This window comes from Micrasema longulum, unplaced genomic scaffold (assembly GCF_059751315.1).
Source record: "Micrasema longulum isolate JH-2025_06_02 unplaced genomic scaffold, ASM5975131v1 h1tg000826l, whole genome shotgun sequence".
Taxonomy (NCBI): domain Eukaryota; kingdom Metazoa; phylum Arthropoda; class Insecta; order Trichoptera; family Brachycentridae; genus Micrasema; species Micrasema longulum.
Window position 1 is genome coordinate 66,096 of NW_028278018.1, and position 26,942 is coordinate 93,037.

Sequence of the window (26,942 nt, forward strand, 5' to 3'; positions counted from 1 at the left end):
TGAATTGGTCAACTATATTATGAAAATCCCAATCCTCCACTCTATTTCCTCATCCCTTAACCTTCTTACGAGCTCTTTTTTTTCTTCTTATGACTTATATAATATATTATTTTTCTCTTTACTGTGTAACATGTTCTCTAGTTATATTTGTGAAAAACTTTAACTAAATGTATATACTATTTTTTATATTTTGTATTCTTATATAACAACTGTTGTTTTTCCTTAATAAATAAAAAAATAAAAATACATATATGTCTATAAATCTATTTTTCTTTTTATATATCCATATTTTAATTTTGTTTTTTATATTTGTATAACTGAACTAATTGTAATGTTATATTTTTTATTGTAATAGGCACTCGTGCCGTACAATAAATAATAACCTCAGTAAAGCCGCGGTAATCAGTTTAAACTCTTTTAACAAAATGTTTTGTGTCCAGGCGGATGAAAAATAAAGTTCTGTGTGTGAAATAAAACATGAACCCGGGACAAGTGTTTTCGACTCAATGGTTGCTGTCAGAATAAGGAAATCGAGCGGAGATAAATCCGCCTCGTCGCGTAGCGGGTGACGCTTTTGTCTACCATTCTTAAGGTCCTTAGTTTGATTCCTAGCAGGGTGGATATGAAATATTAATTTAGACGGTTGTTTGAACTGCAATATTTCATCGCTGCCTGACTGGAACCTGAAGAGTAAAATTGATCACCTTACCTTCACGTAACAATGCAGTCGCCTATGCATAGCTGGGAGCAGAAAGAGGAACTAACAAAATGTTGATATTTTGACATTTGAGGCTTTTAAAACAAGGTCTCAGTATACGAGCATATGGGAAGAAGATGCAACCCACTTTGGATCTTTAATTTGTATTTATTCAACTTCATCAAGAGTGGCATTCGGTTCCTTACGAAATGCGTTATTTTATTGACATTATGTTCTGGATAATTTTTATAGCACCATTTTTTCATTACCTTAAGGGCACTGTACAATAAACATCCCAGTCTATCTCACAGCTACAGAGAGTATGGGCAGTTGGGATTCTATTTCCTCGTTTCCAATTATGTTAAATATTTATAATGCACGAGAGCTAGATTACAAAACATTGCAGCTATGGAGCACACAGATATTTAAATACTAAGCCCCTATATATAGTTTACATTATAATATTATACAAATAGTGTATTCATATGTTTTCCTGTAAAGAATCTTCACCGAAAAGTCATAAATTGGCTTGGTGAGTGCTGATATAATAATAAAATTCTTATATATTATATGTATATAAAAAAATAAATAAAAGGTTTACAGATATAATCTAGATTACAATATTTCCCACAGCTACGGAGCGCATGGGGGGTTAGGCATTCATCGCCACTAACAGCCGAGCAAAAGGACTTACCGTGAATGGTGAGTTCCGTGTCTCGGTTGAGTTCGTACAGCCGCAGGGCTTCATCCAACTCCAGTTGGGTGGAGATGGTGCACGGGTCTCCTTCTTCATCCACCCACTTCATGGTGAACACCTGCATTATACCCAGTGAGACAATTATTGCATTCTCAATTCATAAGCTCTCAAGGACCAAATCCATGATTTGAGTTGGTTCTTCATGTAAACCAAATATTTGTTAGTTCGTTCTGTATTGATTTGCTATCTGTTCTTTTTTATTGGAGTTCTCCTTATACTATAATATTATTGTTGTACTAGATTATTGTCTGAGTTATAAGGTGCTATCGCTGTGGAGCCACCCATATGGACAAAAATCATTATAGGACTATCAAAAACAAAGTCAGCTATAGTTTACAGCAAAATAATGGGCCGTAGGTACTCAGGTTGAGAACCACAATAAAAATACTTCAAATTGTTTAAAATATCAATATTGTCAGCAAAATATACTGATAAAGTGGTTGTGGCTTATTTATCTATTTTGATTATTTTTTTTAAATATAAAACAAAAATAAATCATTTCTCCTCATTGGAGTAACCCGTGCTGAGGACTCTTTAAAAAAATAAAAATATTATATTATTTAACTTTTTCAATGACTTGAAAAAAAAAAAAAAACATTGATAGAAATTTGAAATAAAGAATAACTTTAACTGTCCTATCAACTACGTATTATATTTAATGCCTCTCATTTCGTTTGATTGTTATTTACAATGTTACTTAATTGTTCTAATTATATCTTAGTATTTTTTGGTTGACTTATTTATTTACACTTAGTAACGATTTAATTATTTGAATCAGACACAGGGAATTGAACTCAGAACCTGTGTGCATGAGGCAAGCATTTTAGCCACCACATCATGTAGGCCCCTAATAGTTGTATTCCTTCAGAGTAATTGCTGTATTCATACCTGATCTGGTGTGAAACGACATATTGCAATCATTTCTTGGCACAAGTTTTGAAGAGATATGTTTTGATTAATGTAGGTTATCATAATCTCTCCATTGTAAGCAGTCTTCACTCTAATGTCGTTGGTGTTATTGTCTTGGTTCACTAATTGGGTAGGCATCTTGTGAACTATCCTACTGTCCTCTTCCTGTCCAGTGACAGTATTTATTTCTTAGATTTCACAAATCTGAAATCATGAAAAACGATTGAACAAATAAAAAGAAAAACTTGGAAGAAAGACTTAAACGCATTAATTAGTTAATTAAGTTCACTATAGATATGCACAAAATACACATCTTGAAACTTACAACTCAAACTAAAATAAAGAAAAGCTAACTGAAATTGAAATAGAAAGTATATTTACGTTTGTCTAAACTTCTGGATTCTTTATAAAGAGTGTAATTATAAATTGAAAAGCCCATAACCTTAATTGGAAGTAAAGTAACAACGGGTAGTGAATCATAATGTACGGAAACCACCTGAAGAAATTCCAAGGTTTGTGATGACAGTTTCAAGTAAATGTTTCTTGCACCTGACATATAACAAATTAAAAGACTCACGTTTATCTGTTGTTTGTTTATCATAAAAGTATTTTGAATGTAATCCCAGTACTAAATAATTCAATAAAATGTGAATGTACGTTAATATAAATGTCAATAAAGCACAAAACAAACTAATTTTGACGTAAAGAACAAGTGGCAAACCGCAAACACATAGAAAAAAATACAATCGAAACGTAGAAACGAGAGGAGAGAATCAAGAATTTATAGGATTCTGTTGTTATTTTTGCCATACATAATGTTATTCATTTTCAAATAGGTAAAGTGTCCTAGTGGCATAAGTTTTTTATTATAATGATAAAGAAATTGTATTTGATTACTCGAAATACAGAAAAGTTGTTTTGATTATTATACAATAATTTCTGATAAAACAAATAAAAATTTTGTCGATAGATAGTCGTCAAAATTATCTCTGTGCATGGTCCAAAAATACAATATTCGTTTTAAAATAAAAAATGTTCTTTAAAAGGGAATTTTTATTCTTGTCAAATTATTCATTGATAATTTTTTTTGTGGGTGCAATAATAATTTTTTGAAAAGTTGTGTTGTTTAAGATATTTAAAAAATGCATCTATAAAGTGAAATTGCTAATGTTGAAATTAAACTTCTTTAAAAAAAAAAAAACTGTTTGTGATCCCGTACAGTTTAGAAACCGATACATGTCAATTTTTTTAGAGTGGGTTATTTACAATTCATTGAAAACTGTCCCTTATTTGAAAAAATTAGGCAAACAATAAGAAGACGAATATTTCTTTGAATTTTATTTTTAAAAATTGTTTAAATCTATTTATTTTCCAATTAAGACCCGTAGTTCAGATCATTCGTGATGTTTTTAGAAACATCATAAAACTTTGCGGACGCTTTGTCCATAAAATAGATTGATCAAAAATTAGGCCGCGCCAGTTTGAAATCATTACAATATAGATATAACAAACGGAAAAATTACAAAATTTAATAATAGGGTGGTAGGTACCCGTGACGAATGAATATTATATAAATATTGGTAATGGCAGCACTAGCTTGTGACCAGTTAACCAGTGTAAAAAAAGAAGAAGAGTAAATCTGATGAAAGAAATTCCGGAAATATGAGGACGCGATTAGAGTTAATCAAATCACTTTAATTAAGAAGTGTATTTTTATAATATACCACAAGGATTATTTATGGAAGTCTCACGAAGTTGTTATGTCAAATTATGTTCGTTAAGAGTGTACAGTAGTTGTTTCTTCTTTATGGCCGCGACCGGAAGCTGTCACCAATAACTTTAGTTCATTTTACGCTGGCTCCTATCTTGCCCAGCCCATTTCCAAGAAGATTTTATTTTAGAAATTTCATTGTGAATATTCAACATGGTAAGTTTTTCACTCTTTTAATTACTTTTTCCATATTATCTAATGCAACGTTTCCTGTTATTCAGATTATCAAAAACATTTTTTTTTTTTTGACAGTTTACCATGTACTTAAATATTTGTTTTAAAATTATCGTAATTATGCGATTATAATATCAGTATTTTAATTTTCAGACGGACGCTCAAATGGATTGCGCCCTCGATTTGATGAGGCGGTTGCCTCCTCAACAAATAGAAAAGAATTTGAGTGATTTAATAGACTTAGTTCCAAGTTTATGCGAAGATCTCTTATCTTCAGTAGACCAGCCCCTGAAGATAGCAAAGGACCGAAGCAATGGAAAGGACTACTTGTTATGCGATTACAACAGAGATGGAGATTCGTACAGGTCACCGTGGTCTAACACCTACGACCCTTCCCTGGAGGACGGGTCCATGCCCTCTGAGAAGTTGAGGAAGTTAGAAATTGATGCAAATCACGCATTCGATCAATATAGGGAAATGTATTTTGAAGGCGGTGTTTCATCAGTGTATTTATGGGATTTAGACCATGGGTTTGCAGGTTAGTGTGCGTCAATATTTTAATCATAACGTTTTTTTTATATGATCAATTGGTTAATTTTACCATAGACTTTTCTTTATGTAACATGAGAAATGCGAGTATAATGTTTAATAAATACATTATAATTTTATACTCCTGCCATCGACGGTTATTCCAACAATAATATGGTAAAAACATGTTGCTTTTAAGTTTTTGCATTTTGTTAATATTATATATTTATTGAAACACAGGTTGATGGCATAAAATATTTAGTCAAACTGATAACATTTTTTTTATTTTTACATTACACAGTTCTTAATGTGGTTAAAATACATAACACATTATGGTAGGACGGTAGGAGTGCCTTTATTCGTTTATCTTAAATACAATCGGAGTCGATACAAAACGCAGTCAGGTTGAAAGGTACTTGAACTAATAAGGGAGTTCAGTGATTTTTTTTATTTGTTAATAAGCCAAAATTTAAGAATAATAAAATAATTTATCGTATTATCAGCACTAAGTTTTGTATTTTTTAAAATACTTCACGTATAATGCATTAAGTTCCCTTCCCCTTCTTCTCGATGAGTTCTGCTGATTCGTCATTTGACTTACCGTAAACTGAAAATCTATTACAACTCTCTTAACATTGGTTGATTCGGAAGAACTAGTGATGTCATGCAAAGTAGTTCATTTTCATACATTTTTAAGAAACTTTGCCATACAATTCAATGCTCTAATTTTTACCACATGTAAAAATACATTTTTTATATCATATTTCCCGTAGAGCTGAACTTCCTCATTACACACATTATTTTTTTTACAAATAACACAGTAAAAAGACGAAAGAAACATTTTAAGAAAACTTTAAACAATTCATAACAGTAATATAATTATACTAACAATTTTTGGAATTTCCTGAATTGCTCTTTGTCTTATTAGGCGCAGAGAGGTATGCTCAAGGGAAGGGTGGTAATGAATAATCTTAGTTACGATGTTGCCATGTAACGCCTTTTCCATTGAGACATAGTGATTAAGGATCTTCCATGAAGAGGAGGACTGTTCCGGTTTGCAAAAAGTTTGGAAAATTAAAAATAGCTTAAAAAAAATAATGGACATAATATCTGGGATTACTAATTATACACAACATTGAAATATAAATATTTGTACATATCGCAGGATAATTATTAAAACTAGGTTAGTTGAAAATATGCATTTGTGAGTTACCCACTAAAAACACATTTTTTATCCTCGTCCATGAACGCTACAAATAGACAAGTCATGCATTCAAAACATCCTAATATGATTTTCACGACTTTCCTAGTTGTAGTGTTCATAGAGGAAGATACAAATATGTGTTTTTAGTAGGTAACTAAAAATGCTAATTTTGAAGAAATCTAGTTGCAGTAATTACCCGATGAAATTATATAGAGTTGAGTAATTATTAGAGATGAACCGAATGTCCGGTAACTATCCGGTATCCGGTCGGAGGTACTTAATTTTCATGAAATCGACGCCACTAATCGGGTTGTGGTCCCGTGGCTAGGGTTGCGGACTCACGGATCAGAAGTCCGAGGTTCGAATCCCATTCTATCGCAACTTGATTCTTTGTTGAGAACGCCCCCAAAATATTAATATTTGGGTAAATCATAAGAACGCAAATATTTCCTCTTTTTAAAAAAATATTTATTGATATCGACCCTGTTTGAGAAAAAAAAAGTAATCCTCATTATTTGAAAAATGATATTTTTTTTATAAAACGGTCATAACTGTTCAGTATACACTCGAGAAAAAAAAATTAATCCGCAAATAAAAAATATTTATCAATTTTTTTTTAATTAAAAATATTTTAGCGTAAAAAAAATAAAGAGCAAGTGGTAAAACTACCCCAAACTATTATAATTATTTAATTAAAAATCTTATAAACCATTTTGATATGCAACTAATTGATCGATAAAAGATAATTCAAGATATGAAAATATTTTAACTGGTTTTTATTTTATGGACATATTACAAAAATTCGTGTGTTTTTATTGTTTTATTTGACAATGAGCAGGGTATCCAACTATCTGACTTAGGGGTTTGCCGGATATCCCATATTCGGCTAAACCACCATCTGTTTCATCATTAGTAATTATGGCTCATTGAAAACTTCGGGATAGGTTTAAATTTTGGATACACTTCTGCAAAAATTGTAAAAACTTTGGAAAAATGTAAACATTTGATTACCATTTTGAGGATTAAAGCTAATAAAACACACAAATAGAAATATTTTTTACGTAAAAAATTATAATATGTTCACTGTTGATTATTTGTTGCAAAAGGAGGATCTACTTCCGTATTGCACCATGCACGGTGGATGGTGACGGATCCAAATTTTGCAATAGCCCGCAAGTTTTTCAATCAGATTGACTCTTGTGCATCAAACGAGAGCATATTATTTTGCAAATAGTAAGTGAAAAAAGGGGGATCAGCAAAAAATTGTATCTGCCCCCCTCTTCATGCAAGGTCCTCAATTGCTCTGTGAAAATCTAGCACAAACGCTTTGTTGTATTTAGGATTAACCTCCTAATTAGTATGTATGTGGACAGGAGTAATACTGATAAAGAAGGCGGGTGACGGGTCGCAGAAGATCAAGGGGTGTTGGGACTCCATACACGTAGTGGAGGTCCAGGAGAAGAGCTCCGGTCGGAGCGCACATTACAAGCTTACCTCCACCGCCATGCTGTGGTTGCAGACGCACAAGGAGGGCTCCGGTACCATGAACCTCGGGGGAAGTCTCACGCGACAGGTTTGTATTGTTCGCTGTTCTCCTCGTGGATTTGGGTAGTAAAGCTGCAGTCTAAATTCGGAACTAACACTGTATTTCTTCACTGCGGTCTTGTTCCTTTCCCCATCTCTGAATAATGAATAGAGCTTCTCGTTACTATCCGTGGCCCAGTTATAGGTCCCGTCGGATATAAAGATCTGGTGGCTTCCGAAAGGAATTTCAAGGCTTTCAAAAGTTTTGTAACCATTTTGGCGAATCGATCATGTCCGATTAATTCAATCCCAGTCGGCGAAGAATTCACTTTCCACTTTTCCTCAATCCAATGAAGTACATATTGCGTACTTCTGGATTACCTTCTTTCAGCAAAAAATTGCTAAGGTTACCAGATTACACAGAGCTCCCTCTGGCACCTTTTCTCATTCAGCAACAAGGAACTTTTTCTTTTATGTGGGCACCGCCGAAGGCACTTAAGTCCTCAGATGCGGTGTGCGGTATGCTGTCTGTGGTGGGCAAGCTATATTTGTACTGGGAAACTAGAATAAGGTGAATGTACTGACCGTGTGTATTTGATTGTTCACAAATTGACAAAACTGCACTTATGACCATGAAAGGTTTTTAAGTTTCAATTTGTTATTTTCGCAGTTTGATTGTAAAGATATAGGAAATTTTCGGCAAATTAGTTTTGAAAAATTGATTGTGAAAATGCGAATCCATTGTTCTTACAACACGTCGTGAGGGCAGAGAATCTCCAGATTGGTATTGCGCTTTCTTTCATCCTGTTAGGAATGCAGTCTTGTGTAGCTAATTCCAATCACAATGCGCAAATGTGATGCATTTGAGTAAACATTTTTTGTTATACTAAACAAATGATATTGTGAGAGTTCCACGTACATTTTTATATTTATTTATACTTTTCAAATTTAATTGATTTATTTTCAAAATAATAACAATAAAAAATTAAAACAATCAAGAATATGTATATCGCACCTCCGGTAAAATAGAGTCATAATGTAAAAATTCTGTTTTTGAATTAAATGTACAGAATAAATTATTAAAAACACTCCCATATGCCAAAAAAAGACAGCTTTACCGTTTAACAGCTTGATGACATATTTACACTAACATTTATTTACGTGTCTATTCTCAAACAGTGTCTTATTTTTTTTGTTTTATTTATTATAATCGAGATTTTCTGTAAACAATGTAATAGCTTTTTTACATATACATTGGCATTGCTTTAAGGGGTGGAAAAAAATTTCAATGAATAATTCAACATGTTATTTTAGTTTTTAGGCTCTCTTGGAAATTGTTCTCTCTTGAGTTACGACTTTGTTTTATCAGATGTCTTTCAAAGTATATGCTTTCGTTCTTAGTGATAAGCATTATATTATTCAATAAATTGTATCGTATAACTGAAAATACAAATGATTTTTATGTCATTTAAAAGATCTTATAATTTGCCCCATATTAGTTTTTTTAATAATTAAGTCCATGAAATTTAATATTATCTTGGATTCAGAAAAAACATATTTCGATGTTTGATAGAAGGTAAGTATTATTGTTTGAGCAGAACACTGACTGTTTGTTCCCGTGTTTCAGGCTGAGCAGGATGCCGCCGTGTCGGACGCCAGCCCTCACATCGCCAACATTGGCCGAATGGTTGAGGATATGGAAAATAAAATTAGAAATACGCTCAATGAGATATATTTTGGTAATTGTTTTATATGGTTTTTTAGTTAATCTGTCTCGGAACTTAAAATCCACGGTAAAACAGATGTATTGTCTTATTTATTTAATGTATTTTTGAAATATTTTAATCATCGTGTATTATGTGAATAAAGATACTGTCAATGATCACGTAACGGATGAGTCACAAAATGTTCTTTGCTACTTGTGTTGGTACTTGAATTCAACATGGAAATATGTGCATTTTAGGACATTTGTGTTTATTCAACTGGAAAATAATGGTTTTGTTTTCGCCACTGAGGAAGTTCAGTGGATTTTCAATTTTTTTTTGTTTGTCAATAGATTTTTAAACTAAGCCACATTTAAAAAAATACTATAATTTTTTTAAGTATTTTTAAAATTACTTCACGTGTGACGTCTCGAGTTCCCTTCTTCTTCTTCTCGGTGAATTCTGCTAATTCGTCAGTTAACTTTTCGTAAATCAGAAGTCTATCACAACTCTCTTATCATCGGTTGATTCGGAAGAACTAATGATGTCATGCAAAGTAGTTAATTTTTTTCATACATTTTCATGAAACTTCGTTGTGCGATTTAGTGCTCTAATTTTTACCACGCGTAAGAATACATTTTTTATATCCAATTTCTCATAGAGCCGAACTTACTGATTCTGCAATTTAGCATAAAGAGTACATCCCGGTATGTATGTTTAGATTGAAATATTGTAGAAATCTCAGAAGTAGACTAACAATTTATTTATTTAACTTTTTGTATAATATTAATCGCACATTGGCCACTACTGCCAGATGGAAATTTCTTTCAACCGAACAAATAAATAAAAGGTGTTATTTATTTTTTGTTTCAATGCATGTGCGAAAAAAAAGTAAAATTAAATAGGCACAAGCTAAAAAGCAAAATAAAATGTATACATAAATTAATTAATTTCGATACTAGTCTTCAATAGGAAAATGGGAACATATTTTTCTATGAAGAGGAAAAGAGTAGAGTTTAAGGAAGAGATAGGAAATATTTCTTCAAACGTGATTTGAATAAAGTTGCTGGAGAAACATCTTCGATAGTGGATGGGTGATGATTCCACATTCGAGGTGCGTGGACAGTATATGAGCTTGAAAAAGAGGAATTATGGATGAGAATTAAGAGGATGTTTTGAGTGTGAACAAAGAGGTAAGCCATGATCTGATAAGTCTTTAAATTTTGAACCAAGATGTAGTGGAGCTTTAGGACTATGGAATACAGGCAACAAAAGAGGGTGTGAAAATCTCTCTCCTGTCAAATTTTGAACCCCTTTAGTTGCTCACGATAATCAGATATGTGGTTATAGTTTTTAAGACCAATAGGTTTTTAGTTTAACAGTATTAATATTTTATTCGTGCGACGTTGAATAAATTTAGTACAAAGGTTTAAAATATGTACATTTTGAATTGCCTGAAAACAAGATGTTTCGCGCCTTATGGGACAAGCGGCTCATATGACGTTTTCGCGCCATACTTATATACAATGTTTATTAGAAGTGCAGTCAGCTAATGACGCCAACTGCGACCTGTTTTGTGTGTGCTCATTTTTAAACCTGAAAATTATAAATGGAAACTTGTTTCGAATACATTGATAGTTACATCATTAGAATTATAAAAATACATTCTAAATAAATGTATATTATATTTATTTTATTGGATAGGCAACGGACAACAATCAAATCATAAGATACATATTATAAATACATTTATCAATTCAAATTAGAGCTTATAATGAAATAGAAGAGTGATGGTACACAACTTATATTATTATAAATATTAAAATAAATGTACACTTTGATACAGAGCACCAATGTCAGTCGCACAGTTACACATTGTAATAAATATTATATGAATACGAGTATAGCCGGCAGTTCAGTGTACTCGCATTATGTCTCTAGTTATTAGTCATGAATGTATATCCATACTGTTCGATACTTTAAATAAGAAGTAACCATTTCCCTTTCAGGCAAAACAAAGGATATCGTGAACGGGTTGCGATCGGCCGTAGCCCTCGGGGAACAGCGGAGGCAGGCGGAGCTGCACCAAGACCTGGCGGCCGCTCTGCAGCGCCGACAGGCAGCGCGCCCCGCGGACTGAGGGCTCCGTCCCCCCTACCGAGGGCCCCCGCCCCACCTGCACGCGCCGCTCTCCTCGCACCCTATCCGTTACTCTCTTTGTTTAGTTGAATGTAGTCTAACTTAATTTTACTGTTCATTTATAGTATTTTTATCATAAATTTTCTATTTATAAAATAATTTGTCGATAGATATAATTTTCATAAATAACCAAATTCGCCGTTACTTATTCTAGTGAAAATATTTATTTTACTAAAGCTAATAAATAATTGATAAAGTCATCCAAACTGACACTAATAAGTACTTTTTATCAGAGATACATTATATGTATTTATAATATGTGTATATAAATATCTCCTATCTAAAAAATAATATTTACGATAAACCTTACATACTTTTTATTACATTGTTGAGCGCATCTTTTTATTTATTTTTATTCTTTTGGTATTTAGTATATTATATATATGTATATATAATATAGTAACCTTATTCAAGTTAGATTTAATGCGTAATTTGCTTTTCGAGTTTCATCCTTTTACTAAAAAAAGAAACCGGTCAACGAATGTTATGGATGTATTTTTCATATATTTGTTAGCGCAGAAATAAAAAAATTGCGGCCAAACAAATGCTTTAAGACTGTCAATGGCATTTCCCCCATACTGGAATCAGTAATATATTATTATCATACTTTTAGATACTACTTAATTTTGGTTAATAAGAAATATTGTCACTGTAGCATTTATAAATATTATTGTTTATTGAATATTCTATGTTTCCTGCATAATCTTCTCAGAAACAGTTTTGTTGTAAATTATAAATGTATAAAGCAACAAACAAAATACGAACTAGTAATATTGTTACAGTACTTTGTCATGTTTTACACGAGTAAACTGATATGAACACAAATAGACTAATGCGCGTTTCTTATCTTTTAAGGGCGTGTCTACAATTTCAGCAATAACTTTCTGTGACCCAATTGTACAGATTAGTACTTTTCATTTCTCATTTTTACTTTGCGATTAAGTATTATAATTTGTTTATTAGTTATGTGCATATTTATAGGAATCAATCGAACATTTTGTCTTTCAACATACATTTTTTATTACACAATATGACAGTAAGACAAAACCATACAGATTTTGCTGATTATCTTTGAGAGATTTTAATATTATTCAATTGAATACGCTAACATTATTGATTTATTTACGTAAACGGAATTGAAACATTCAGTCCAACTTCAAATGTCAAAACTACCCACAACTTTACTGTGAATCTTTTACATTGCTGGGATTTTTTCTCACTTCACTTGCCATTTGTTTATATCAATTTTGTAGTGTACAATTGCGCTACATCATATTATAATATAATATATAGCCTAGACATAATGCGCCAACTGCGGAATGTAATGAGGGTGCAAATTACAGGAGCAATTAGCAGTGTTTTTTTTACTCATATATTTAAAATAAATAGTAAATATCGTTGTGTTTCTGCATAAGTTGGTAACTACAAATTTTCAAGAAATGAGATGTCTTCGTAAATGGCATTCAACAATTTATTTTATTTTATAAATACAAAAAATAATATTTTATAACATTCGGTTTTGCAGTTTTATTTGAATTGTTGATTTGGAATGAGCTTTTAACTTTAAAAGTGAAATATCTCACAACTAGTAAAATGTAGTAACCAACTTGTGCCAGAAACCCGACTATGTATGACTTCTTTTTAACAAAAATACTAATATAGTTTTGTTTAATAACATTGGTACCCTTTTTACAAATCCACAGAGAATTAGCAAAATATCTTCTACTATACAAACCATGACGTCCAGAAAGGTTTCAACTTGTTAACACGGAGTGTACTAAATAGATATATATCGCATATATTTAAATTATTTTTAAGTCATCGGTTACTGTGCAAACGTGTTCACTGTAAAGAATAACACATTACAAAACTTGAATAGTTTTATTTTTCCCGCATGTCCTTCCATATTTTTTAATTATTTAGCCCCAAAAAACCAAAATTTCCAATTTATTTCTCTTAAAATGTACTAATTGATAAAAATATAACAAATTTAATTTGAGATATACTCGCTAAAAATATTACAGCCATATTATTTTTAATTAAAAGAAAACTTTACCTATAAGTCTAGTTATCCATGTTCACACCCCGTACCTGCTCTATAATTAATATTTTTAACCTCTAGTGTCGTAAGATTTAAAAGGCCTTTGAATTTTTTTTTTTTTTAATGTATTAAAAATACTTTATCAAAATAAACTATTTCAAAAGATCAACACTGACTGAACTTACATGAGCTCGATTTCAAAATTTTATTTTCTGCATACACAGAGATTTTTAATTACTCATTCCTTAATAGGCACCCAAACTTAATGACATTGAGTATACCATGCGCGGTCCGTCCATAGAACGCATGGAGCCTTTGCTCCCCTAAAATTTAGTAAAATGTTTTTAATATATTACATTTAACAATTCAATTATTGTAATACCTAACATTAAGATTACTATAAACTAATAAATTGCAGGGGGGTTTTGCTATCACCTTGCACAAAAATTTCATAAGGCATTGCACTCCCCACGCACATCGGTTCGCTAGCGCAGACATGCGCGTACTAGCTACTGGCTGATCTCGGGTATCGAATGAAGGTACCAAATATAAATTTCATGTCCTGCGCCGTACTGAACTCGCCATATGCGCAAACTTAAGATTCTTACTAGGTTGTGGAAGCAATCTGCTCAGCCCGATACATTATTTTTTAATCATTTTCTCAAGATCTCCCTCATTACTTAAATATAAAATACTTTCCAATATTAGCAAAGGTTTTATGGTCTAAATCTAGATAATAGGATCATCATTATCATTCCCTTTCTGCTCCTAATGGTGCATAGGGCACTGCATTGGTACACCGGCTGCAGTGAGTCTTGATCATTTTTGTTACATGATTAGTCTTACACTTCAGGTACCAGTCCAGGGGTGGTATTCTGAATGCAAAAGCGCACATAGAAATGCATTTTTACATACTATATACACGGTAAGAGCGTGCTCTTTGCGTACAATTCCGTTCAGAATACCAGAACCAGCCAGGGGCTATACAATTTTCTAGCATTAAAAACACCCTTTAAAGCAAATATTTAATGTCAACCATGTCAGGAATCAAACCTGAGACCTATTGCATGGTAGACAAACGTAATAGTATATCTGCATTTCTTGTAAAAGATAATTTAGAGTCCTCCAATCCAAACTCGTAGATATTTTATGCTTTCAACATTCTCAAGCACCTGTCCATTTGATTTAACACTGTTAAAATAGTGTTACTTACCCGTTACTTCCTTAAAAAAAATTCGCTTGAAATTACTGAGCTGCCCGCTTGGTAGCTACCCGTATAAAAGAAAATGCCGGATTACTGGCAGGGCCACAGAAGTGAAGTGCCAGATTAAAGAGGGAGTACTGTATGTATATCAAGTCTTGTATTCTATCTAGACTCATATTTTGGGTATGTTCTAATCTTTGTACACAAATTCTGAATTTTTCGGGATTGGAAGCTGTTAAGAATGTATAACGATCACTTAACCCAGCCGATGACAGATCATAAGGTTTGTAAATGCCTAGACCTATACTTTTATATTCAACAGCTTCATCTCTGTTGAAAAATATCTACAAACTGTATGTCAGGGAAAAATCTAGAATTAGTTTGCTAAGATTTGGACATAGCCAAAGTATTGTTGGTAAAAATAATCTGGTTTAGCCCTTTTCTTTCTGTGCTAAAAAAACTCCATGTGTTCCGGTGCTGTACACATACAAAAATGAGGGATTTACATTCTGAAAAGTGGAACATTCATAGGCAATTGCTTTAATTAACTATATTTGAAGCAAGTGATAATAACATAAAAAAAACAATTTGCTAACGTTCAAAGTGAGCAAATGGACCACCCTTAGCGGAGTTCTAAAAGCAACTGGCGTTTTGTGGCCAGTTAGATTCATTATTATTATTTGTAATTAAGGCTCTAGCATTTTTTTTACACTTGTTTAGAATGAAGAAATATATATCAATTTCAGAAAAAAATTGTTATAATGGAAAAAGACGCATTCTTATTTTTTTCGCTTGATATACCATCATGAGAGTTGCACATTGAGGGATATCAATTTTAATTTTCTCAAGCAGCTGTGGGCAACCTAAGTTGGTATTGACTATTTTGTAAAAGAATAGAATAAGTTGTTATCGACTATTTCATAAAATACATTTGATATTTGCATCGCAAAAACCTCTTAATGCTGTCATTGTGGGTTGAATTGAAAAAAAATATATGCATGGCATTTGTGTCGAGGCATTGTTCCGCTAATTAGCACGGAGACATAAAAACAATCACTGCAGGTAATGTAAACTACTTGAAAGATTCACCACTTAGGTTTAATTATTCCCATTATATTTTTTATGGGAAAAATGGCTCTCCGCCACTCGGTGATTTATTGTAATAAATAATATATAAAATCTATAATATTCTGGAATCAGGAGTGGAATAGTACCTGAAAAATTCCAGAATTATGCCCTGTCGGATATAAATGGCTGGTTTTAATAATTACACTTGGTCCTTATTACGTCACTCCTTCATTTTGTGAATTTTTGGGCTTGTAATACTTTTCACAGGCTTTTATTGAGTCCAGTTTCACCCCCACTTTGGAGTCTAATTTAGAGTAGATTTGATACGCGGGTACTGAACCAACATATTTTACGCCAATGACAGTTTTTTTAATCAATAAAGCCATGTTTATGCTGTATTTAGTGTTTTATTCCATATTTGACTTTCCTAATTAGGCCTGCCAAGTCCTTGCCTGATTATAGGGGCCATTTGCGCAGAAAAAAAAGATTAGCAATTGTTACATTTAGTCAAAACAGGTTGCATGAAGAGGTAAAATTAAACAACCATTTTATCAAAAACGTAAGAATTTTTAAACTTTAAACTAACTTTTTATTTTGTAAAGTATTTTTTTTTAAAATTGTTAATTTTAGATTATTTTCAAAACTGAAGCGTTCACATTTATTTTCAGTAAGATTTAACAGCTAATAGTGAATTTTAATAATCATAAAAAAGTTATTTCAAAATATGCGAGTACTGAAGAGGCTGAAAATGAATTTAATAAAATAGTTTTGAAGGATTAGAGTAAAAAAAAACCCTAAAAACATGCACATTCGACAGTGAAGAATTTATGGTTTGTCACATCATATTTAAAAAAAAAAGAGAAATATTTGCATTCTTATGACCCACATATATAATTTTGAGGGCTATTTTCAACTAGTTGTAAATGACTCACTATTCGAAAATGGAATCAAGTTAGGGTAGAGTGGGATTCGAACCACGGACCTTCGGTCCGTGAGTCCGAGACACTAGCCACGGGACCACAACCTGATTATTAAGGGCATGACTAAAGAAGTATTCTGGAAGAGATCTTGTAGAATGACTTGTGTCGGTTAGGTTAGTTTTATTTTTCAGTCTTTGTTAGAGGAAAGTCCTTTGGCCCCGGACAATGAAGGTTAGTAACAAGAAGGCTTGTAATGAAAGTCGATTTATATTTTATAAACCATTTATTTAAAAAATTATAAATTAGCAGCTTCAGGCGCAGGTGCCGCAAAACATTGCTTGGAAATGCAACAAATTACTTTATACACAATGGTCACCTCCGGGGCTAACGGACTTACCCCTACTCTATTATACATAAAGGTGAGTTGATTGTTCTATGTTCCCGTGTTATATCGATATCAGCATCACCTCACTGATCGTCCACACACACGACTCGAGTACGAGACATCGCTAATTAGCGAGAGATGCCAAACAATATTTAGTGGTTCACAGAACATCCTCTCCCAGGGAACTTCAATTCATTTATATCTTCTTGATTACATCAGAAACTTAATTTCAAAAATTCATACGTATAAAAAGAAAAACTACTCGATATATGTGCCATTATTAATAAACGCTAAATAATTTACTGACACCCACATGGGGAGAGAGAATTGCTGCGCTCATATTTCCATTAGATGGAATACTGTATTTGTACTAATAAGCTTACGAGCACAGATAGCACAGACCTAAAAATTATCTATAATTAAGGGCACAAGCTTACCATGGGGTGGACAGGATGTTCGGTGGTTGTACTGTCCAGTGAAGGAACTACGATGGCGGAGAACCCACCACAGTAAATAAATGTTCAGATGTTTTTCCACAAAGGATTTTATTGGTAAAAATAATTGCAGAAAATGATAAAAATCATCGTCCAACATTTCCTTAAGTAGCTCCTTCGAGTATAGTGGTACACGCACTACATCCGTCTTCACTCTCGTTAACAATAGTATTCTAGGATATTAGATAATTTAGTTTAGAGAGAGATGTCCATAGGACACTCCTTAATGCACAACTCGAGATCACCGGATCGTGGGAACGGATAAAGCCAAAAGGGGGAAACAAGCGCGCAGATTCTTCTCGCCTCAGCGTAAAATGGTTCAATTGTCGGAAAAATTAACGCTCCATATTATTTAAATTTTATTTAATTTTATTAATAAACTTTTCAACTTGTCATTGTAAATATCAAATCCCGATAATATAACAAACACACTGCGGGCACGGGGAAGTAATCCCCTCACCCGCCATAACCGCGCACCGACTACATTACGCAGCGCCCCCTGAGCGCTCACTCGGGGGCAGACTGCGCTAGGAAGTAATAAATACAGACTGCAAAATGGAAAGTGATCTTCTCTAGTGAGTATTATGTACAAGGCCCAATTAAAACGTCGGTCGCACGGGAACTGAGTCCTTTTCGGTTCAATTACAAGTCGTATAAATAGGATAACAAAAGGCGTACGGAGGTCCTTCGGCCGGGGAGGGGCGGTGATACACTGGCCCGATAATCACTTCCGCACACAAAACTTCCATCTTCTTTTGTCATTATTATATATATTTATAAAAGACCAGTCCATGTATTATGTTTAATGTTTCATTACAATAATGAGAGTGTTGTTGGGGCAGAAGGGAAGAGCCGCAGCCTATTTGTCCAGGGCTGTGTTGGCCTTGATGGCGATCACGCACTCTTCTCCGCAGGACTTGAGCACGGTGCACTGCAACAGAAAAAGGGGGCGGTCAGGGGGCCGTCAGCTGAACGCGCGCCGTGCTACGGAAAGGGGGACACTCACCAGCAGCTCCTTGCCGCCCTCGAAGTCCGAGCGCAGCTGGGTGCCCAGGTCGCCGTCTGGCACTTTCAGGTCCTCGCGCAGGTCCCCGTTGTCAGCCATGAGGGTGAGGTAGCCGTCGTCGATGTCCGTCAGCTGGTAGTCCTCGCGCTTCACGTGCGGCACATCCATATTGTGAGTGGATGGACAGATATCTTCATACCTGGAATGCGCATGAGTAATAGGATATTGCGGAAAATGTTTTTGAATTCCATCAGCATTGTCATTTTTATATGATTTTTTCACAAAGGACATGCGCGCACCAACTTTTTGTGAATACTAATGATTACAAAAAAAAAATTGCAATACCTAATACGTAAGAGAGCTGTACATGCAGTTTAGTAATTTGAGTCCAGGAGACTTCTTAATGTTTCTAGTTTCAATTTAAATACTAATTTGTAATTAACTCATTTGTTTCCCTGGACATTATACAACTTGTACACACTTTTCGTGGCAGTGCAAAGGCAAATTGTAAATTTTGTAATTTAATGAATATAAGATTAAACGAGCAAAATATTTTTTTCAGTATAAAGATGCTCGCAATAAAACTACATTACTGCCCCTCCCAAAAAATGATTTGAAATAAAAACCACACTTATTTACACACCGATAAAGTAGATTAATTTGTGGTTTATATATGGATCGATTTTTTTTAACAAAGCAACTGAATATAACACTGGTTGAGAAGATGCGCGGTCTGACTTTTTTTCATACAAACGCATTCATCATGGATTAAGGCACTAGAGGTATGATTTTTTGCACACCATAGATGACCACCATTGGCGTGTACCTATGGTTTTTTTTGTTGATAAATTGTCTTATATAGGAGCTAAGACCATCCAAAAACTGGATGCACAGTATACAAATATTAAAAAAAAAAAACAAAAGTGGTTCAGTTTTAGGGAAGCAGAAAATGGGAATATTAGTTTATTTTGGTTAGGCATAATCAGTCCGACATACAGTCGTCTTTTCCGCACATAATTCGGGGAGGCACCAGTGAGTGACAGAAAAACCATATTTTTATATCTATTCATTAAACCGCTCCGCCACCGTGTATCCCTTTAAATCCGAAAATGCAATTCCTTAAGAATAGGGTAACAATGACGATACGCGATTTGTGTATTTTTTGCACAGAAAAAAAGCTTAATTCATCGACAAATATAACAATTGTATAATGGAGATAATACTAAATTACCTAATCTAATAAATAGAACTATACACAACTTTTAACAGAACATTACATTAATGTAGTAAATATTCGTGACTGCTATATAACTAATTTAAGAGCTTTTTGATAGTGAAGGTTGTAAAAACATTTTTAACTACATCAAATGGCACCGTTAGCAAAACTGGGTGGATTCACAGAATCGAGTAACACGATGCGGTCTACTCTGGCAAATGTCAAATATTAAAAAGCCCGAGAGCTTACAATCCGCAGTAAGAACAACTGTCCCACTGAAAATATTGTCAAATGCTAACTATAACTACTACCAAAGTAATAATCGGCCACCTCCGGGTGTGCAGATGTATTTTCACAAAAGGTAATAAGAATTTTCGCAAGACTGGAAGAATCGAACCATCACTCTGCAGATCTAGTAAACTCACACAAATGGGTACAACAATTGTACGATGCGAGCGATGGCGCGAAGTATTAAGCGTGGGTACGCACCGCGGCTTAAAGTAAATAACACCAAAACTTGTAATACACTCGCGAATGGAACTGCAGTCAGAACGCTCACTTAATCGACGGCGTCACTCGGTACTCACTTCTTTCCGTTGAATATGTCGATGCCCACCATGTGAACCTTGGCGTGGCCGTGCTTGCCGGTCTTGGAGGTGGACATCTCCACGATCTTGCAGGGCCGGCTCTTGAGCATGACGAAGCCGTTCTTGCGCAGGGCGCTGCACTGCATGGGGAAGGTGGCCGAGGCTCCGGAGTCTCCGGTCTCGAAGTGGGTGTCCTCCATGTCGGTCATTGTGGATACGTCGCTCGTCTGATGTGCCTTACTGGGGACTACTCGCACGGTCTCGCGGACTCTGTGCGATACTCTGTGGGAAAGAAACGAATTCTCATATTAGTAACCATTTCTGACGGAATACAAGTGCATCGATAGTAAACAACGACTATATCTGCGCAATCTTATTTCGAACGAAAGCTTCGACACGGTTTACAGAATAAAGAATAGCGTACATGGCGTAACAATGAGGTTATTTTCAAGCACAATATGTCGATTCGTACCTATCTGTAAAAAAAAACGAACGCGTCAAAAAAAAAATTGTTTGATCGCGAACTCAGCTAACTTTGAACTGTTTAATCTAGATCCTTATTCGAAAACGGCGGTTCTACGGAGTTAACGAAAATTTTTCAGAAAACCGGGATCGAAGAAAAAATATTGACCTCTGGTGGCACCATGATGTAGACATGTGGCTCTATAGGTGTCGAAAGTAAACCTTTGTAAAAGTGAATGTTCTCTCGATGCAAAGGCTAAGTAAACCGATAACATGGGTATTATCATTTTTTTGTGTAAAATCGTATTTCTTAACGCAATATTGTTCGCCAAAATAAACCGAATGCCGACAAAAAAAGACGTGGTTTGTCAAGTCAAACCAGCCGGTCAAAACTGGCCACAGAAACATTTCACCGCGGGTTGCGATTACTAAGAGACTTTTGATATCGAAGTGATGTACGTATGGCACCAGAAAATACTTACAACAATGAATTAACACAGGTAACTACACAAAAATCCACGGCGAAAATGAAAAATTCATTTATACTCACATGTGACTGAGATGGGTTCTTCAACCGAAAGACCCTGTTGCGCCTGCGTAGCAGATTTAAGACTCATTTCCTGCGACGGGGACGACAGTTACGGCTTCAGCGCAACTATTTTATGCGGGAATTTCAAAATATTATATATTTTTTTAGTAATAAATCGGTAGTTTATTAATTTTTCGCGCTTTGTTTTATCGGTTTTTGTAAACTAATATTTTATGCGTCATATTTTAAAAAGTTAATTTATTTACTGCCTAAGAAAACATACGAAAAAAGAGATAGATTTTTCAAAATGTCGCGACCTGTTTTACTTACTGCACAAGGTTATTAATTTTTATGTCATTCGTCGCTAGATGTCAGTAGTTTCTTTAAATTTACAAATCATTACACGTCACCTTTGACGTTTTGATACATTTTTGGCGGGATATTTTTTTCGACGCATCGTTCTATCGTTTTGCTTCTATCTTCGTTGTCCTTATTGATACAATGCAAAAATATTGATAGAGGTGGTTGAAAAATAAATGGTGAATAATATAAAGATCTTATTGCGTTTTTGTATCTTTTTTAACTTAAAGAAATTTTGGAATTATTAGGAATATTAAAAAATAAATTGCTGGAGAAAAGTACGAAGAATAGTCAGGGCTGCAAAAAGTTTGATTGCATACATATTATATACTATGAATTCAGACCCCGGCGGGATACGAACTCGCGATCTCCTGTTTACTAGATATAGCCACGGCGTGACGCGGCTGTCGTGTTGTGTTAAATATGAAAATTTGGTTAGTTCGCATGAGAATACACATAAAAAAGAACGAAACAATATTACACACGTAAGCGGTATTTTCTTGAGTGGATAGGTATGTTCTTTTACTAAATTGACGCCGACTTCTAGTAGACATTTTAAGGTTATCCGGAGTTTCAGGGTCGAATTTTGAAATAAAATATTAAATTAAATATAAATAATATAAACAAAGAAATATTACCGAATATTCAGGTATTTTAAATTTAATCATCATCGTCATCATCGTTCTTTCCTATTCGCACCAAGTGGTGCACGGGGCACTGCATTTGTACTTCTCTTCCATAATGCTGTCTACCTGACTACGTACTCTTCCATAATGCTGTTTACCTGACTACGCACTCTTCCATAATGCTGCCTACCTTACTACGTAGTCTTCCATAATGCAGTTTACCTGACTACGCACTCTTCCATAATGCTGTCTACCTGACTACTTACTCTTCCATAATGCTGTCTACCTGACTATGTACTCTTCCATAATACTGTCTACCTGACTACGCACTCTTCTATAATGCTGTCTACCAGACAACGTACTCATCCATAATGCTGTCTACTTGACTCTTCCATAATAATGTATATCTGACTAGGCACTGCAGAGCCGGACTTACCATTAGTTGCTTGGCACAAAGAACCGAACAGTTGCTTACAAGGTAGGGGAGAATAATATTCTTAGTGGTGGGGGTCAGTGGTATGCAAGCTCCTGACGTCACTGCGACCTGTAAATATCTATTGTGACGGGGGGAGAATAATATGCTCGTATTAATAAACATCATGTATATTACCGACCCCTTGCAGTATGTGACGGGGCATTGAGGCATTGTTTCATCGTGATGTCTATCTGCCTATTGACTATGCAACGTTCCATAATAAATGCAAGAAAATGAAGGTTTTACAGTATTTAAAGATTTTCGATTAACCAGTCTAAAATAACAAACATTAATTTATTTATTTTCGGACTTATTCAGTCTATTTATCAACTGTAAATATATATATATTTAAATGTAGGTATATCGAGGTACAATTAAATTAAAATAGAACTAAATAGAACTAAATAAAATTAAAGATAGGACAAAAAAAATACATCGAGACAAGATCTGGCCTATTTTAGCGATTGTTTAAATCTAGATTTACACCAAAATAGTAGTAATAGGGACATTGGTGCATGCAAGCCATAGTTTGTGCTGAGCAGATCGAGGAACTGCATATCATTATTTCGCAATCGGCGGACCGGAATATTGAATGCAATTTGTTCTAGTAATGATGGTACATTAATCAAGTTATTAAATAAACTAAACATGAATGAAAGTCAATATTTGAGATTTTAAACATTGACTCCAAATATCTCCAAATATAGTCCCCCTCTCATGGCCAATCACACATGCTTCTTTTTTTAGCGGACGATGATGCTCCGATTACTTATGATTTATTCGGTTTACATAAAGGGAGACCAGATCGCTGAGGCATATTCTAGAAGTGGACGAACAGCAGTAGAGCGCTTTAACTGTAGAGATAGATATACATATAAGTAGTCACTAGATGTTCTAATAACAAAACCTAAAAGTGCAATGTGCTCATGAAAGGTAAGTTTATAGTTCACGTTAACTCCGAGGTCCTTAATAGACTTGACTATATCTAAATAAATATTTGTAATTTCTTATCAAAGGAAATTTGTTATTCAACTCAAAAAAATAAATTATTTTAAACTTTTAAATATTTCATTTTAGGTGGTTTGCTTTGCACCACATAAAAAAATATGTTTGACGAAAACAGATAATGGATTTTGGATTATTTTTAGTATTTTACTGTCGTTCACAAAGAGCCAAAAACGAGTAAAAGAGAATACATTAACTAGATGGTTAACAAACAAATTAAGAAGAAGAGGTGCCAGATGGGCACCCTGAGGTATACCTGATGTAATTTCGATATTGACTAATAAACAGTTTCCAATGTTAACCTTTCGCTGTCTCCCATTTATTTATTTCACATAAAAATAAAAAAATAAACTTTTCTATGTGAAGACAAGATAGATATTCTATTAAGATAAGATTTGACGAATGACAATGACAGTAATTTTTCAATAAGAATAACTTTAAGGTTAAATTTATCATATATCCAATGCCTTTGCAAAATCCGTCTAGAGAACATCAACTTGCTGACGACTCTCAAGTGCTTTGGTCTGTGAATATTCCAGCAAATTTGAAGTACGTAGTTGATCTAGCACTTCTAAATCCGTGCTGGGCTGGTAGTAATATATTCAATACGTGCTATAATGCGTTAAAATTGCGTTCACAATACAAGCCATGAAATCCGACATGAAAAATTCCTTTGACTTGTTGCTATACGGTGCATAAAGTTATAACTCAAACAACCAATGACAGGTCTTAAGCTGTTTAAATGGCTATGCTTCCATAAAAAAATAATGTACAAATTGGAGCTAGAATGCAACACATCTTGCAGCTACAAACCCATTATGTACATATTGAAATAATAACATGCAGAGGTTGGAAAACTATTCATAATGTCGGCTTTATAATATTATATTCCCATAACCAGGCACTGCTTGTCAATTAATGTATTTGAAATTCCAGTTGAAATAGTGTTATGGCACTGATAAGTTATAGTATAATAATTAGTCAAAATACACCTAACGGCATACATGTACTCATCCCTTGTGGGGATCGAACCCACGACCTTTGGATTAGAAGTCCAACGCGCTATCCTCTGCGCCAAAGGGACATGGACGGTGGTGTCTGTAAACATTACTTTGACTATTGTTTGAATAGTAGTAGGTATTCATGGACAAAGATAAGTGTGTTTTCTCTGGAAACACAAGTTTCAAGAATAAAATAAGTAATAGGTATATTTATAATAAATATTATATTTCTTCGATTCCGTAGTCAACTTTTTCAAAAGCTGGTAATCGCGAATGTTATTTTCATCGCTATAAGATAATAATGGTGTAAGTATTAATTTTATCTGTGTAATTGATCAAAAACCAGTAAAAATGACACTAACATGACAATACATGTGTTTTAACTAAGTAAATATTTAAATTGCAACGTGTAACCGTAGCGTGTTCTAGTACCTACCGATAATTTTTATAATACCGTATGAGCCCGAATGTAACTCGACTTATTTGTTTATTTGGAGCAGGAATGAAAGGGAAAATTCGCTAATCTCAAACCCCGAATGTCTTTTTTAGGAAAATATGTTATTTTGAGTAAAATATATATCCGGCCTAATATATGGTACGCGTAGGTATGTTGTTTTCCCGACAGGAATGTAGCGAGCGCGCAAACCACATCACGAATTGGAATTAGTTCTCTGATATGCGATAGGTGGCGCTTTAACCCAATGAAAAGTTGGAAAAACAATGAAAATATTATTTGACAATATTTTGTACGTCAAAAACAAAATAAACTTTCATAATATTAAGAATAATTATTTTCTCGTCACTGTTTTGACAGAATATATAGCTATATTTTTGGTCCTTGTCCAGGCGGATGAAGAATACAGTTCTGTGTGTGAAATATAATCAGAACCCCGGACAAGTGTTGAAGATTGAAATCGACTTAAACAGAGCGAAAATATTTTTGAGAGGGGAACTGTAGCATATTATCGATGTCGATGGTTAACTGGAGTTAACAATGAATTGGACGCCCGATAAAATATATAATTGATTGATTTGGTGTTTATTTTGTAGAACTCCATATTATAATTAGAAATCAAACACTGATTTGAGTCTATTGAACACTTTATTTTATTTTTACAAATATAAACATATAAAAATAAAAACTTCGTGACAATTATTTCGCCTTATTAGGGTATTTTCAAACGAATGTGAAGATTATTTGGATTGAAGGTCCTTATATAGTTATATAAGTCAAGGTACTTAAGTAGAAAATAAAAATAATATTATGAACTATAGCATGTACATTAATCATAATTGAGGGAAAAACCAATGGTTAAGGGTGAGGCTAAGTATTTTATAGGTAATGGGGAATTTAGGTATTTATATTTGAATTTCGGGGAAAATATATGATAAATACTTTCTTGGTTTTGGAAAAGTATTGGTAGATAAAATAAAGCTGCATAATATTTATAAAGGTTATATGCGATATTAATTAAGGTTCAAAGGCTTATGCCTGTAGCGGTGAACATTGAACTGTGACAATGAGAATTTTAATGTTTTAAAAAGTTTAGTAATCATTTTGGCCATAATCCCAGTAAGTGAAGAATTCACTTCCCTCTTTTCTCAATTCAATGAAGTGCATATTATTATGTACTTACTAGATTACCTTATTTCAGCACAAATATGCTAAGGCTACCAGGTTACACAGAGAGCCCCTTCGGACAGCTTTTCTCGTCGGTAACAAGGAATTTTTTCATGTAAGTGGGCACCGCCAAGGAGACTTATGTCCTCAAATGCGGTGTGCGGTATGTGGTGGGCAAGCTGTGACAATAAGTTTTACCACAAACAAAAAATTAAAAAAACTGGATTTCAGGCACTTTGCAAAAAGGGAATTCGATTGAATTCGACAAATACTTTGAAATGGACATGGCAAAGGTCGGAATAATCGGCTTGGGTGCATAAGAAGATACGTAGGTATGTAGAGGACGCGAAGTCTGTATGAAAATACATAGTGATATGGCGTTCTATTCTCTCTGCCAACCCCTACGGGGAAACAACGTGATGGTTGGTTGTTGTTATTGGAATTCGATAAGTACGGGATTTTAAATATAGCAAAAA

At 34.0% G+C, this 26,942-nt stretch overlaps 2 protein-coding genes, 1 non-coding gene and 1 pseudogene across 5 annotated transcripts; 1 reads left to right on the plus strand and 3 right to left on the minus strand.

Annotated features, from left to right (window-relative positions):
- Nucleotides 1–662: 662 nt before the first annotated feature.
- LOC148278772 (atypical protein kinase C pseudogene) lies at nucleotides 663–3,102 on the minus strand (annotated as a pseudogene). Its single transcript, XR_015823077.1, has 4 exons — nucleotides 2,941–3,102; nucleotides 2,343–2,567; nucleotides 1,372–1,512; nucleotides 663–683 (listed from the first exon to the last, which is right to left on the minus strand). The product of XR_015823077.1 is annotated as an atypical protein kinase C pseudogene (transcript).
- An 860-nt stretch (nucleotides 3,103–3,962) lies between these two features.
- cpb (F-actin-capping protein subunit beta) lies at nucleotides 3,963–13,336 on the plus strand. The gene is made up of 5 exons (XM_088230900.1): nucleotides 3,963–4,290; nucleotides 4,462–4,846; nucleotides 7,414–7,613; nucleotides 9,192–9,303; nucleotides 11,277–13,336. Exons 1-5 carry the CDS (start codon nucleotides 4,288–4,290, stop codon nucleotides 11,405–11,407), a joined length of 831 nt encoding a protein of 276 aa, XP_088087026.1. The 5' UTR covers nucleotides 3,963–4,287; the 3' UTR covers nucleotides 11,408–13,336.
- Nucleotides 13,337–17,612: 4,276 nt separating this feature from the next.
- Nucleotides 17,613–21,434, minus strand: eEF5 (eukaryotic translation elongation factor 5). Of its 2 annotated transcripts, none has more exons than XM_088230901.1 (4): nucleotides 21,400–21,434; nucleotides 20,388–20,669; nucleotides 18,585–18,783; nucleotides 17,613–18,509 (listed from the first exon to the last, which is right to left on the minus strand). In XM_088230901.1, exons 2-4 carry the CDS (start codon nucleotides 20,594–20,596, stop codon nucleotides 18,438–18,440), a joined length of 480 nt encoding a protein of 159 aa, XP_088087027.1. In that variant the 5' UTR covers nucleotides 20,597–20,669; nucleotides 21,400–21,434; the 3' UTR covers nucleotides 17,613–18,437. The 2 variants fall into 2 exon arrangements, with proteins under 2 accessions (XP_088087027.1, XP_088087028.1); XM_088230902.1 differs by having other exon boundaries at nucleotides 21,332–21,434.
- Nucleotides 21,435–24,855: 3,421 nt separating this feature from the next.
- On the minus strand, nucleotides 24,856–24,928 carry TRNAR-UCU (transfer RNA arginine (anticodon UCU)). The gene has a single exon. It is a non-coding gene; the product is annotated as a tRNA-Arg (tRNA).
- Nucleotides 24,929–26,942: the final 2,014 nt, after the last annotated feature.

What these genes read in the sequence shown, in the direction of transcription:
- eEF5 (XM_088230901.1), bottom strand. Translation starts at nt 20,596, where the DNA reads ATGACCGACATGGAGGACACCCACTTCGAGACCGGAGACTCCGGAGCC. An exon ending in GACATATTCAACGGAAAGAA is followed by an intron (nt 18,784 to 20,387) that starts GTGAGTACCGAG and finishes TGCGCATTCCAG; the next exon opens with GTATGAAGATATCTGTCCAT. An exon ending in AGGGCGGCAAGGAGCTGCTG is followed by an intron (nt 18,510 to 18,584) that starts GTGAGTGTCCCC and finishes TTTCTGTTGCAG; the next exon opens with TGCACCGTGCTCAAGTCCTG.
- cpb (XM_088230900.1), top strand. An exon ending in GGGGAAGTCTCACGCGACAG is followed by an intron (nt 7,614 to 9,191) that starts GTTTGTATTGTT and finishes CCCGTGTTTCAG; the next exon opens with GCTGAGCAGGATGCCGCCGT. An exon ending in GCTCAATGAGATATATTTTG is followed by an intron (nt 9,304 to 11,276) that starts GTAATTGTTTTA and finishes TTTCCCTTTCAG; the next exon opens with GCAAAACAAAGGATATCGTG.